Source organism: Aptenodytes patagonicus, chromosome 2, assembly GCF_965638725.1.
Source record: "Aptenodytes patagonicus chromosome 2, bAptPat1.pri.cur, whole genome shotgun sequence".
NCBI classification, from domain to species: Eukaryota; Metazoa; Chordata; class Aves; order Sphenisciformes; family Spheniscidae; genus Aptenodytes; species Aptenodytes patagonicus.
In genome coordinates, this window is record NC_134950.1 from 115,565,781 (window position 1) to 115,580,386 (window position 14,606).

At 41.9% G+C, this 14,606-nt stretch overlaps 1 protein-coding gene across 8 annotated transcripts in view; it reads left to right on the top strand.

Annotated features, from left to right (window-relative positions):
* The first annotated feature begins 1,467 nt into the window (after positions 1–1,467).
* Positions 1,468–14,606, top strand: part of GOLGA4 (golgin A4) — a 69,813-nt gene continuing 56,674 nt past the window's right edge. For 6 of the 8 annotated variants that reach the window (XM_076330791.1, XM_076330792.1, XM_076330794.1 and 3 more), the window contains exons 1-2: positions 1,469–1,747; positions 7,597–7,692. In XM_076330791.1, coding sequence (XP_076186906.1) covers positions 1,661–1,747; positions 7,597–7,692 — 183 coding nt within the window. In that variant the 5' untranslated portion in view covers positions 1,469–1,660. Of the gene's footprint in view, positions 1,748–7,596; positions 7,693–14,606 lie in introns of all 8 variants that reach the window. The other 2 variants (XM_076330795.1, XM_076330799.1) reach the window with 2 other exon arrangements.

Sequence of the window (14,606 nt, forward strand, 5' to 3'; positions counted from 1 at the left end):
TTACTTAAAGATGACAGGAGTGTATTTCAGCAAAAATATTTCTGGATGTTTGTGATTACCGCATACAGTCTTCATCATACGGTGCTATACAGACGACCTCATGGTTCAGCATTTCTTGCAAATAGCATAATGTATTTCTAGCCTTCATACAACATCACTGTCAACACAGCAAGTTTCAAAATAGTCCCATTGTTGGGGAATGAATGCCAGCTACTGCCGACAGCTCTCTGCATCTACACTGACAGGACTGAACACGGACACAAATCTCATCCAACAAGGGCTCTAAAGCCATAGATTTTAACCTAAAGCGGCCAAGAACATTTCCCCCCAGTTTTAAAGAGATAGTAACAACAGTGGCAAACACTGCCTTTCCACTTTAACGGTAGTCTATCTGTAAACAATATACCCCAGGTTTACAAATAGAAGAGTACTCAAAAGGTTTCAGGGTGGACTAAATGAAAATAATGTGATTCTCTTTTCAGCAGATGGGTTTTCAGACAGTTTCAAAAAGCAACTTTCGAGCACTTTAGTCAGAAGCTTTCACAAGCCCAAGAATCGAGCACCTTGTTATTACCTTGTAATTACCTTGTGATAACAAGGTGCCCGATTCTTCTTCTTGCGAAAGCTTGTGCATGAGACTGTCCCCAACCGACACAGAGGGACTGTGTGACGTAAGGGCCTATAAACCCCTATTTCTACCATTCTGGCAAACCAAGTCTTTGCATCGCTTTGCCATACCCCCGTAAGGCGAAAAGGATTTATTTGTAATTACTTAGCCAGCCATCCAGAGAGCAGTCGCCGTGCGAGCAAACGACAGAAAATCCGAATCGCCTCCCGCTCCCTGGGCGCAGGTGGAGCTCCCCACGCCCGCTCCTCGCACGCCCCTGCCCGCAGAAACGCGCTCGTTGCCCGTAAGGGTGCACCTTCCCCCCTCCCTGGCTTTGTGGGGCGCAGGAGCCGGGGGGTGCCGGGCGGCCCGTGCGGCCTGCCCCCCCGGGGTGGAGCGCCCCGCCGGTGGCGAGGTTTAAGGTAACGGATCAGGCGGTTACGGCGGCCCCGACGCCTCTCGCAGCGGCGGAAAGGCGCAGCAAGGCGGCGGCTGTTGCGGTTGTTGTTACCGCTCCCTTTTCCCTCCCTCCTGACAGAAAAGCTGTGACTCGACCGCGGTCGGGCAGTGCCACCCCTCCGGTATTGCCAGCACGGCGCCGCCTCCCGCCCCGCGGCCGCCGGGAGGGAGGCGGAGGGAGGGAAGGGAGGCAGCACCGCCCCGCCCCGCCCCGCCGGGACTGGGCGCCGGGCCCGCGGCGGGGCGGCGCACCGCCAGCGCCCGCTCCCGGGGCGGGGGAGGGATGGCGCAGGGAATTCCGTTGGGAAGTTTGTGCCTCGCCGCGCCCCGTACCGCACTGAGCGCTCGGCTCCACGTTGGCTGCGCAGGCGCAGTGGCCGCGGCGTTCACCTGCTCCGTGGTGGGGGGGACCCAGGAAGGAGAGGCGGTGGCGGCTCCGCGGGGCCGGGGCGAGCGGAGCTAAGTCCCACCGCCGCCACCCTCCCCCCGCGGCGCCCCTCGCCCGTTGCGCGGGAGGCGCTGCCTAACCGGCCGGGGAGTCGTACCCCGCTTCCCTCGCCGCCGGCCCCCGACCCCCTCCTCCCTCCCGCCACCATGTTCAAGAAGCTGAAGCAGAAGATCAGCGAGGAGCAGGCGCCGCCGCGCGGGGCGGGGGGACGCGCGGCCCCCCTCCCGCCGCAGGTACCGCGGGCGTTGGGGAGGTTGCCGCGGGGGGGGCGGGGGGGTTGTCGCTGTCGGGGGCCGGGACGGAGCCCTGGGCGGCTTGTAGCGTCCGGCCGGGTGCCGGTGGCCTTTCACCCGGAGGGGCGGTGCGCCCGGCGGGGCAGGGCCGCGCTTCTCCCGGCAAGGCCTCGGCGTCCCGCTGGCAGCGGGTCGGACCGGTCCCGCCGTCCCGGCCGCGGGGAGGGTCGCGCAACGCGGGCCTTGGCGTCCTGCGTGTGGTGGCCGGGCGAGGGCTCTGGGATGGGCCGGCTGGCAAGCGCCGCGCCCCGGCTCTCTGTCAGCGCGGGGCGGCTTCGCTGTAACTTCGAAAGCCAACTTTGTTGTTACCGAGCCGCCTCCTGTCCTGGAAGCCTCTTCAGAGGCTTCTGAGACTGTTCGTCTCTTTGGCCACTCTCCAAAGGCTGTCTTTCGGAGGAACGTAAAAAACAGCTCTTGCTTGAACATCAAACAGAATGAAACAGAAGTGCGTTTCTTCTTTATTTTATTCTTTAAAGGAATGACGCTTTCATGTGCGCTGGATAACAATCTAGCGCTGAGGTCGCTAGTTATCTTTTTCTCTCATCTTAATGTTTGTTCTTTCAATTCCTGTAAGTCCCTTCTGTTTCCATCGTTTAGAGAGCTGGTCTGCTTATCTTAACCTTACTCTTGCTTTTTTAACTATGGAAAAATTGAGAATATCATATAAAGCTGAGAGCAAGGCATTTTCTTTTTTCTTTAGTCATAATTTAACTGTCTGTTTTTCTCTTATGTGTACTTTCACAAAATTATGATTACTGTTGGATTCTAGAAACTACTGTTTTAAAATGAGAATAACGCACATTAGATATGACATGGGTGCAGAGTATCTCTGAAAGTGACAGTGGCCAAAAAAATGTTGTGATAATTTCATGCATGTGTCAAAGCAGAATAAACTCTCTCTACCAGCTCAAGTTTGAGTAGAAAGACTTCGACAAGTTAACTTTGTATTGGCAAACTCAGATAATGTCTGCCTATGTCTCTTTGGCTTTTTGCTGGGTTAAGTATCCTTTGCGTCTTGGAATCTAAAAGAATAAAACTGGTATAAACTCTGTATCATGTGAATGTTAAGCTATAGGCAGATAATTTGGTTAATTTTACAAATAGGCGATCAGTTGCCTGGGCTTGATCTGAATGTAATTTGAACACTAGGAGATCTGACACTGCATACTCTCAGTATTAGACCATGGTTTCAAAACTGCTGACATTCAGCTATGTAGTATTTTTCAACTTGCTCATTTGTCAAATAGGGGCAGTATTTTTGGAAATGGATCTACTGTAAAGCTTTATGTAGCTCGCTGAGTTGTATTTTAAGCCCTTTCATAGTTATTTACTCTGGGTCTTCTCTAGTTAGTGAAGTTAAGTACATTTTTGTCAGTGGCAGTTTAGAGTGCTGTCCTGAATTGGCATATGTGATGAACCTTCAATACAGCGTAAAGAGATTGAGCTGCAGAGCTTACTATTTTCAATAAGCAGCAGCTAAATTATGATAACTTGCACACAATATTGTAACCCACTTAGTTCAGGATACTCGGTGTATGTGTTAAAGGGTCGGTACTTGCTGCAGATCAGCCTTGTGAATAAATTTGGGCCCGAGTGCACATGCGCACCCAACAGTGTAATATATTGCAGTCTTCATTTGGCTGTTAAAATTAACATTGACAAATTTCATGAAAACTAATACAAGAGCTTACGATAAATGATACTTTCACCTAGTCCGCTACACTGTGGACCGAGTAGATCATGTAACTCAAGGGTTGACGTGAATGGAAAGGCAGAAGCAGAAAATGAGAACAGATTTTTATTCTTGTGTAAAATAGTTGTCTTGCAGTATTGCTTATTCTTCAGTTGCTGTCAAGTAACACTAGAGGGAAATTGGAGTTAAATTTGATCTTAAAAGTAAAATAGGCTAGTCTGCTCACTCCTCATATCTCATTTGGAAACAGATTCTGTAAATGAGGAAGGAGCGAGAAGGTTTTGAGGCCTGTAAAATATCCTGGAGTCTTGCAGAGAGTGTGGAATATACTTCCGTTACCTTGCTTTTAGTAATTCAGATCCTTGAAATGCATTCCACTTATTGGGTACTCTGTCACCATAGAAATTATCAGCTACTTTCTATTGAGACACTTTCAGACCAAATTTTCCAAACACTTAACATTTCTTAGTTTTATGAGACTTTTGTTTGCATTCATTTTTGCTCTTTTCTTTCCTATACTCTGTTGTAGGGAGACTTCACTCACCATACCCTCTCTGCTTTATTCATGTCTTCTGCTTTGAGACCTAGAACTTGTCATTTGTACTCTGGTTTGTAGTGTCCGAGACTAAATTTACTGACCTAAGACTGATTAAATCTGGAGGTAAAATTTTTCAAGTGTAACACGTTTTCTGAGGAGGCCTTTGTAGCTCTCCCTCTTTCATGTGAACAGATAGCTAACTGATGTCATCTGCCAGGTTGAGAATACCTGCGATCCACCCCTCACAGGCTGAAGAACACATCAGTTTCTAACTGCTGACAGGGATTAAAAAAAAAAAAAAGCTATTGCAATTCCAGGTGTCTCTTGGGCTGATACTTGTTGAAGATGGTCACCTGACAAATAGGGATGAAGAAAAGCAGAGGCATTCGATGCATTTTTTGCCTCAGTCTTTAATAATACTGATAGACCTTGCGCTGCCCGGTCCCCTGAGTGGGAGGACTATGACTGCGGGAACAGTGACTCTCCACTTGTGCACACTGAAATTGTAAGGGACCAGCTGTATTAGCTGAATGTTCACAAGTTCATGGGGCCTGATGGGAGTCATCCCAGAGTACTGAAGGAGCTAGCGGATGTTACAGCAGGACCCCTCTCAATCATCTTGGGAGTCTGGGGAGGTCCCCCCGGCTGGAAGCTAGTCAGTGTTACTCCAGGTTTCAAGAAAGGTGTGAGGGAAGACCCAGGAGACTATAGACGTGTTAGTCTAACCTCATTTCCTGGAAAAATTACGGAGAAGATCATACTGCGTGCTATTGAAAGACAATTAAAGAACAATGCAATCATCAGGCACAGTCAACATGGATTCACAAAGGGAAAGTCCTGTTTAACTAATTTAATACCCTCCTACGATAAGGTCACCCACCTCGTGGATGAAGGGAAGGCAGCAGATGTAATTCCTCTGGGTTTTAGTAAGGCGTCTGATACTGTCCCTCACAACATCCTTCTGGACAAGTTGTCCAACTGTGGGATGAGCAGGTGCATGGTGCGCTGGGTGAAGAACTGGCTGAAGGGCAGAGCTCAAAGGGTTGCAGTGAATGGGGCTACACCTGGCTGGAGACCAGTCACCAGAGGTGTTCCCCGGGGTTCAGTTCTAGGGCCAGTTCTGTTCAATCTTTTTATCAGTGATCGGGAGGCAGGAGTTGAATGCACGGTTAGTAAGTTTGCTGATGATACTAAACCTGGAGGTGCTGTTGACTCTCTCGAGGGACAAGAGGCCTTGCAGAGGGATCTAGACAGATTGGAGCATTGGGCTATGATTAATGGGATGAAGTTTCACAAGTCAAAATGCCGGATTCTGCACCTAGGACAGAGTAATGCCAGACACAAGTCTAAATTGGGAGAAGAGGGGATGAAGAGCAGCCCTGCAGAAAGGGGTCTGGGGTTGCTGGTTGACAGGAGGCTCAACAGGAGTCAGCAGGGTGCCCTGGCAGCCAAGAGGGCAAACCGCATCCTGGGGTGCATCAAACACAGCATAACCAGCCGGTCAAAAGAGGTGGTCATCCTGCTGTATTCAGCGCTGGTGCGGCCTCACCTTGAGTATTGTGTGCAGTTCTGGGCCCCACCATTTAAAAAGGATGTGAAGGTACTTGAATGCGTCCCAAGAAGGGCACCAAAGCTGGTGAAGGGGCTGGGAGGCATCTCCTCTGAGGAGTGGCTGAGGACACGGGGTTTGTCTGGTTTGGAGAGAAGGAGGCTGAGGGGCGACCTCACTGCTCCCTACAGCTTCCTGAGGAGGGGAAGTGGAGAGGGAGGTGCTGATCTCTTCTTCCTGGTACCCAGTGCCAGGATGTGTGGGAATGGCTCAAAGCTCAAAGTCAGGGGAGGTTTGGACTTGACATGAGGAAGCCTTTCTTTACCAAGAGGGTGGCCAAACCCTGGAAGAGGCTTCCTGGAGAGGTGGTTGATGCCCCAAGCCTGTCAGTGTTTAAGAGGCATTTGGACAACGCCCTTAATACCATGCTTGAACTTTTGGTCAGCCCTGAAGTGGTCAGGCGGTTGGACTCAATGATCTTAGAGGTCTTTTCCACCCTCTATGATTCTATGATTCTATGATTCTATGATGTGTTCTAGCCAACTTCAGTTACGTAATCTTTCTGTTTGTTGCATTCGTACTGCAGAGCTTCGTGCCACTGAAATGGCTGTAAATTGACAAGAAGTGAAGAGATATGCTCATACTGCTCCTAAACAGTAGCAGAGTGGCGATGAACATTTGGAAACGGTTTTCTTTCTGTATGGTGAGGGCCAGAAGCGATCTTTAAATCACTGGCATTAGGTTAAGGAGTAGGAATGAAAGAAGGAGAGTAGGCTCTTGGCATGAACAGATCATTGTTGTTTTTCAAACCCTATGAATATTTTCGGTGTGAAATTTTTCAGTAGGACGTAGAGCATTCATGGTGAATAGTTATTTGGTACTAGGTGAGGTGTTTGACTTCTGAGTTGTATTTTCAGGTGAGAACATTGGGTCCACTTGGTCAGACCTGTAACTATGACTGATTTTGGAATAATCTTGTTTTGTATGATATTGGAGTTAATTCATTAATATCCAAATTTTACAAAACATACCCATATATTTAGGCTATAAAGTGAGTGTAATTCTCTGAAAAACTGTCTTTTTTGTTAATAACTTTTCAGTGGTCTGATACTATGTCAGTCATGTTTTAGAACATCCAACTCTGTCTTGTGAGACAGGCATTTTGCAAGGCAGAATATATGTATGCAACCTCAGTGATGGTGCTGCAACAAAGTGCTAAAGGGTTTGTGGTAGGTTTTGGGGGGTTTTTTTTGGCAACACTGTTCATTCTGGTTATATTGCAGAATATATCTAACGTGAGATCTTGCTAATTAGTTTCTTTGTACATAAAAGCTTGTTGATATTTTGATGTTCATTATACTTATACTGAAATTTTATATTTGAATTTTGAAGTATGAGGCTGGCAAGCTACATTTGGGTTGGCGTGGCTTGTTGCAACCTCAGCATGAAGTTGTGAAATTTCTTTGAGTAGATGTTCAGTGCTGACAGGAACAACAAGTTCATATTGACATCATAAAATGTGTCATTTTCTTCTGCCCTTTTTCTTTGTTTAGATTCAATTTTATAAGTGTTTTTTTTCTTTTGTCAGGTTTTTTTTGTTGTTGTTAATTTCTTAAAGGAATTAGATGGTATTCCGTATGTAAATGCTTGAATCCCTGTCAGTTTGCAAAATTTTTAAACCTTAAGCAACTGTACTATGTTGCTAAAGTATTAGCAGGCTTGAGTTTCAAATCTGGTCTAAGAGGACCATGGTCAGAAATAATCAAAATAACTATTTTTGTTGCATGCTCTTGTGGCTCATTCATGACATATTCTGCTCTGGAGACTTTGTAGTAAGGTAGAACTTGTCACAGACAGTATGTGAAACTGGTCATTTTCTTTAAAAGGAAGATCTAGACCAGTCTTTACTTAGATGTTATAGTTAGTAATTGTTGAAGTAAATTATGATACGGAATAATTAGTTCTGGACTTAATATTATTACTTGTTGATATACGCAATCTCTGTGTAGGTCCCTTCCAAATCCCCTCCACCAACTGGCAACAGAAGCAGGACATCTTCGATTACAGATCAGAATGATGAAGGCACTTTAACACCAGACAAAGAGGTCAGTTGAGAACTGTTTTTCTGGATTTTTCAACTTTAACTTTAAAAAAAAAAAATCTAACTTTGTGTCCTTGATTAACTTTTTTTTTTATTCCACAATCTCACTATTTTCTGTGCATTTATAGATACGAATAGTCTAATTTTTAGGTTAAATACTGAAGTGTTTAATATTAGTAAAACGGACCTTTAAGCTGTAGTGGTTAACCCCCAGATTAGGGAACCTTTTAAGTCTTCCTTCAGGTCTTAAAAATCTTACCCCTGAATTGAACTCAGGTAGTGGGACAGAAGTTATATTCAGAGAGACTAACTTTGTTTTTTATGCCTCTGTTGGTTGAAAAGTTGGGGGAATCCAGTTAACTGCACAGGTAACTTGAGATGGATGAGCCTAAAGGCTTAAACTGAGCCCCTGTAATGTTTCTAACCATACCAGTAATAATTGTCAAATTTAGACTTTTTAAGCAGCAAAAGCTTAAGTATGGAATATGAAATAATTGAAGCCATGAGGCACAGTGATGTTCCTCTGTGCGACTGATTCACTGTTCTTTGTCTGTCATTAACTTGGTGCTGCCTACACAAAAGGAAGAAATCTTCCTCTCCCTTTTCAGCGGGAAATAAAGGGAAAGATTAAGTCGTAACACTCCTCATCCCTTTTATTATACAAGTACCAACTGATTTTCTGCTCAAATAGTATAATTCACACATTGAGTGAAAGGCAGAATACTTTTCCTTAACTTGTATTTATTTTTGAGGATGTCTGCTTTTATTCCAGATCTGAAAAAGGTTTGTGAGCCTGAAGGCTTATCTTCTTTTTCAGTTTTATCAATTGATTTAGTAAAAATACTAGCTCTCGTCACAATTCGGATAACATTTAAAAAATAAATACATTTCCAGATGTTGTTGGGTGCTACCGATATGTCACCTGTATGTATCAATGCTTTCTGTAGTGTTCATAATTTCTGTGGAGAACTACATTTTGTCCTGTACTGCTTCATTAGATATATGTTGCCCCCCAGCAGACTGTTTTTTTCAAACTGCTTTTCCAGACAAACAGGAGAAGCAAAGAATTCCCCACCGGACATGCCAAGTTATGTTGGAAGAACATTATGCTCTAAATACAGTGGCTACACTGGAATGATCAGAGAGGCAGAAGGAGAAATAAGATTAAGAATGGAAACAGTACTAAAGTGACCTCAGATTTACAGCTATACTTGGGCTTAGGGAGCTGCTATGAGAATTTTACTTGTGAAACATATCCTGTAATTAGAAATTCAGAAAGTAGTGAAGCTGCTAAGGGAATGAAAATATCTTCTTTTTTTGTAAGGACTAGTTTTAGGTCAAATGGAAAATTTTACTAAAATAAAGATAAATTTAAATGATCAAGACATGAAATCTCCTTTCTTCAAATATTTCTCATAAATGTTAACAGAATGATTAAAAGCAAATCGTCTTTGAAATTTGTTTGTTGGATTAGATTTTCATAAAATTCAGGTCGGTGGCAGTATTACTATGCTTAAAAAAGATGCAGATATTACATACTATCTCTGAAAATATATGCCCTGATTATATGGGTGCGTTAGTCTTTTGGGCGGCATTTTTTGCAGTGTTCTCATTTGATCAGGCAGATGATTTATGTACAGGTGTCAATGGCAATGGCATTACAATGAACTAAAGTTGGACAACATTTAATACACTGAAAATGTTTGGTTTTTGAAGAGTATCGTGCTAAAACGTTCTTGCAGTACATGCATAATTGCTAACCCTTTTGGTACTGAAAGCTAAGCAAAATTACAGTGTTTCATAGTTCTCTTATGTTCTCTGCCCTCCCTCTGGGCTATTATGTTTTAGTATATCTTTAATAGATCATGTTTTTGGATTTTTAGTGCTGTAATATCAAAGTTGCAAGTATTGCACGTGAAAGCTTTGAATTAAACTCAGAATATTTTTAGAATAAAAACAATTTCAGAGTGAATTACAGTTGTAAATGACAGCGTTAGTCTGATCAAAGAATTAAAATGTACAGGCAAACATTCTTGCTTTATATTCTGCAGTGATAAGATTTTTTTAATTTTTCAAAATTCCAAAACATTCTTAGTTTAAAAAAAAAAAAAAAACAAGTTGTATGCTCCATTCATGGAATACTAGGTAAGTTTCTTTTTTGTGCCCACTTTCTTCTTCAGCTTCTATTTTAGTGGAGCTGTGGATCTCCAGAGGCAGTGTTACAGAAAAGCTCATAATTTTTTTGTGTATAAGGCAAAAGAAGTCTGTCTAATTCTGTATTCTGTTCTTGCAAGTAGCCCATAAAACATGACTACAGTGTGAGGTAAAAGCATATACTGGTACTTCACAGAACTTCTTCAGAAAATTTGCATATCGGATGCTTTCTGAGTTGGTCTTGGTGCCATTTGAAACAGCCCTGGATGATTAAAAAACGCTGACTTAGTGCTTCCAGTCTTTTCTAGGGAAGAATAGTGTTTGGTTTTAAAACTGTTACTGTGTTGACTCTTGAACAGAATTTGAGGTGAAATACATCAATCATATTCAGTATAGTTCCTAGAAGTTCAAAATTTTCCTTCAGTTCTATAATATACTTATTTACAAGGCAGGCCCACCTGTAGAAGGTAACAAAGCTAGTTCGGAGCCATCAGCTGAGAGCAAACAGCTGATAGCTTGCTGTGGGTGACCTACCAGTCATGCGTATCCAAATATCACTCACATCCTCAATGAGTGTTATGGAAGTGACAGCAGAGCACAATATATATAGCTTTTCTTAGAGCTAAAGATAAACTAGCTAAGGTACTTTTCAGTCTTGCTTTAGTGCTATATAATGACTGTGTTTTTAAATTAATTGAAATGTTTTTCTAGTGTTGGCTATTAATAAAGCAGGACAAGTAAAGCTGAAATAATACTCCTTCAATACCTTTGTTAATGTTGCATCTTTCCTGTATTCATATACTTAATTTGGAGTACTTCTAAATAGACGTTGCCATGCAAAGATGGTAGTGGTTCAGAGATGTCTATATTTTTTTCCTTTCTGACATGCAAATTTAAAACTAATTTTTGGAGGCTGTATAACCTAGTTTGTATCTAAAGCCTGGATTTTACAACTCCTGATGCATACACCAGCATGTTTAGATTGCTCATCAGAATGAAAAACAAACCAGAAAAGAGTTGTGTTTGATTTCTGTACTACCTCTTTTTCAAAATGCAGTTCTGCACTTTTAGATTCTGGGGCTTTTTTAATTGCAGAGAGAAACCTTGAACTTTAAGCTCTTCAGTTTTTCCTATTCCCTGATCACAGTAGGGATGAGGCGTAAAAGGTTATGTTGCAAATTGCACAAACATTCTATAAATATTTGTGTAAATCAGCAAATTACTGAATTATTCACAACTTTTTTCTGGCATTCCCCAACTTGGACAAATAACCAAATTTATTTATTTATTATTTTGCTGTGGGGAATGAGTTACTTGTCAGTAAGAGCTGAAATTCTAAACCTTTAGCCTGATATCCCCCAGCTCCTTGAACTAGATGAGCAAATACTGGCTTGTCTCTTAGACAAGCTTATAGTCTGATCCCTTTCCCTCTGTCTTACTGTGCTTGTATACGACATAGCAAAACTGTCCACGTACAATTATAGAAGCTTCTAAGCATTAACATAATACAAATGCACATATACCATGATGCACTTTGCTAACAAAATGTATGAATTTTCAGATTTGCTTGATAACAGGTTAATCTGAAATTTGGAACCACTGATTCTCTTTTTTTTTCTGAAAGGAAATAATGACTGCCTTTGGCAATCAAACATGTATTACATGTATGTAACATGCATTGATTCAACTACTGCCATCTCCAGAGCGATGAGACTCAGGTCAAACTCTAATCCCTGTTAAATTCTGGTTTTCGTTTCACAGCGTGTTAAGGCAGCCCTTTGATCTAGGGATCACATGTACTTTGGCCTTTGCACCCCACTCATCAGACTCTTAGCAAAGGAAGATTTGAGCATGGTAATTCTTCAGAGGGAGGAGGAAGAATATAGCAAGAATAATACAAACACGGTTGTGGAGTTCAGAAAGTCCATAAAGAACAAGTAAGGCTGCTCAACTTAGGCCAAACTTGAGGGCTAAAAAACCTGTTCAGACTTTTGGAAATACAAAGGTTATGTAAAAAATGACTTTATGTATTGTTCTTTGGTAATACTGAAGGAAACACAGCATCATCTGGTGTCTGGTTTCATCACCTAATTTACCTCATTTGTAACTTTTCTCCAAGATAGAAATATTTGTTGGTTAGTAAGATTTTACTTGCAAAAAAAAGAATAGAAGTTAAATATTGTGACAAAAGATCAGCAATATCATAGCCTTAATTTGGTGCTTGAGATTAAGGTTGGTATGGGGTAGGGAGTTCATTTACCCTGGAGTATGTTTGAAACAGAATGTTGGAAGATCTTAGTAGGATTTCTGTGGCATGCTTGAAGTGTGATTTGATGGCATTCAGAGGATTAGAGAAGGTTAGTTAAAGGATTATTTACATCTTTGCACATTCAGTCTGTTTCCAGTATGCTTCAGCCCAGCTGGATTCCCTGCTTGTCTAGTTTTATTGATCACATTACTGGCATAGCACTAATGTGGTGCTAGTGATGCATTAGACAGTGTAGCACCAGATATGTTTAATGTTTCTGAAGCTACTAAGATAATTCAGGGTGGGTTTTAGGCCAGATCCTGAAGTGCAAGAATTCATTGTGGAAATATTTATATCTGTTTAATTTTGGCAGACTAGCAAGTTGTTTCTTGTCTTTTTTCCGGGCATAAGTGAATCATTTTTAGTGACTTGTAATACCCCCTCCCCTCCCCAAGGTAACGAGACAGCTAGTTTTAAAGCCATACTGAATAGTTGATTAAAAAAATTAAAAAGTGCAGATAAAAACACATGTATATATTGGAAAGCATTAGGTAGTGTGATTATAGGACTCATTAGACAGCTCTGCCTGTAACTTAGCTGTAAAAACGTAGCAGGTAATGAGCTGCTGGAGTAACAAAAATACTGTGAGCAAGTACTTAAGTATTTTCATTGTTGGGCACCCAACATCCAAGAATGGAGGATGAGCTCACTAATGAGAAAATGCAGCCAGTTCTAAATGCGCTAAGGAAATACCACTCTTGGACCATGACTGAGTATATTGTGTCTTTGGTAGCTATTTGAAGTGTAAAACTTGTCTTGGCTACTGAGGAGGAAGCGTTCTGCAATTTCATTTTGATACAGTGATTACTGTTCTGCCTCAGTATTGTTGTCTTCTGCCCTTCTTTATTTGCAGGGTTGGCTCCTTCCCTTTTGTGCTTGCCTTTACTCAAGCAACAGCAGGGTGAAGCTGAGATGATTTAGTGATGTTCTTGCATCAGGGTTCTGACTAACAACTGTGAAACTCCACAGTATTGTTAATTGCATTCTACTGTTTGTGTAAACTATTAGTTATGATGGAGACCCTGGAGTTGTATGGCTGCAAACTCAAGCAGTACTGCATCAGTTTACATTCATAGGCTTTTTTCTTTCTTTCTTCTCAAAACCATAACAGTTAGTAATGTGGATTGGTGTATTTTAGGCTGTGGATAGCTTGGATCTTCTGAGCTTGCTAAAAAGGAGTTACATACACTCCCTACATAGTGTACATTCATCCTACTACCAGGTAGTTTGAGTGAATTTTTAAAATTAACTCTTTCCATTGTTTAAAGCTTTTTGTCATCTTACCCGTAAGTTTTGTGTTTTGTAATTAACGTTTTGTGAAAGACTTACTGTCTAAGCCTCTTGTTAGAACTTGGCTGCACTGACATCGTTATGGACTTCAGGGGATGATTGAAAATACAACAATTCACGGATGCTGAACATACTGACAGTTCAATCTTTTTTTTATTTTGGGTTAAGAATAATAACTTACTAGAGAATTACATAGGAATTCTTTTTAATGCAACTTGCTTGGTGTACTATTTAATGGAATTAGGATTAAGCAAAATAATGCTACGGTGAAATGTCACAACTTAATATTTTGAGAAGCAAACATTAGCATACTGTTACTATGAAGAGATAATTTGAACCATCTGTGATTCCTGAAGTTCTTGATGGTCATGTTTTTAAAAGTGACTTAACTAAGCTGAAGATAATGTGGTACATGTTGAAAATGTTCATAATCTTTTCGTTAATAGTATTTGCCATAATCAATTTCTGAGTGCTTTGCAAACTGTTTCATCATCTTAACTGGTCTTCTCTAAACATACAAAGGAATATTTATCTTAAAGATTTTATTTGTGGTTCAGAATTTGCATGCTTCTAATTGACGAGGCCATCAGGCTTGCTTGTAATATTGCTGCTGTATGTTTGTACATTTGTGTATGCATAGTATTTGCCATTTCTTTTTCTGGCATGTACCCTTTCAAGAGGTACATGTACAAAATGCATAGCATGGCCAAGGCTATGAGCTTCTACAACCATCACCACTTAACAAAAATTTTCTGGAATCATTAACACTTACCAGCTTCCTTATTTTTGTTTTGCCTAAAAGCTCAGATGAGGAAAGAAACTTACGGGGGGTTTTACACACTTGAATAAATATATGGCAGGAGCTTAACACAGCTTACTCTTAGGAATTATACTTCTAACAGGCTGAGAGAGAGACACTTGTGACCAGTCTGACCAAACTCAGCATGTGGTTGCAACCACAGTGGGTGCACTGGGCAAGTGTGTCCAGGCTGGGGGGAAGAAGATTAGGAGCAAGAGAAATGGGACCATCTCTTCTGTTAGCAGCTCGTGTTTGTAGTAGCTTAAAAGTAAGAAGTTTCACCCAAGTTTCTTGGACCTAGCTAGTTCTTGGCAAATCAAGTAAACTATTGGAGCACCTGTCCCGTGCTAGTTTTGGGAATGCCATG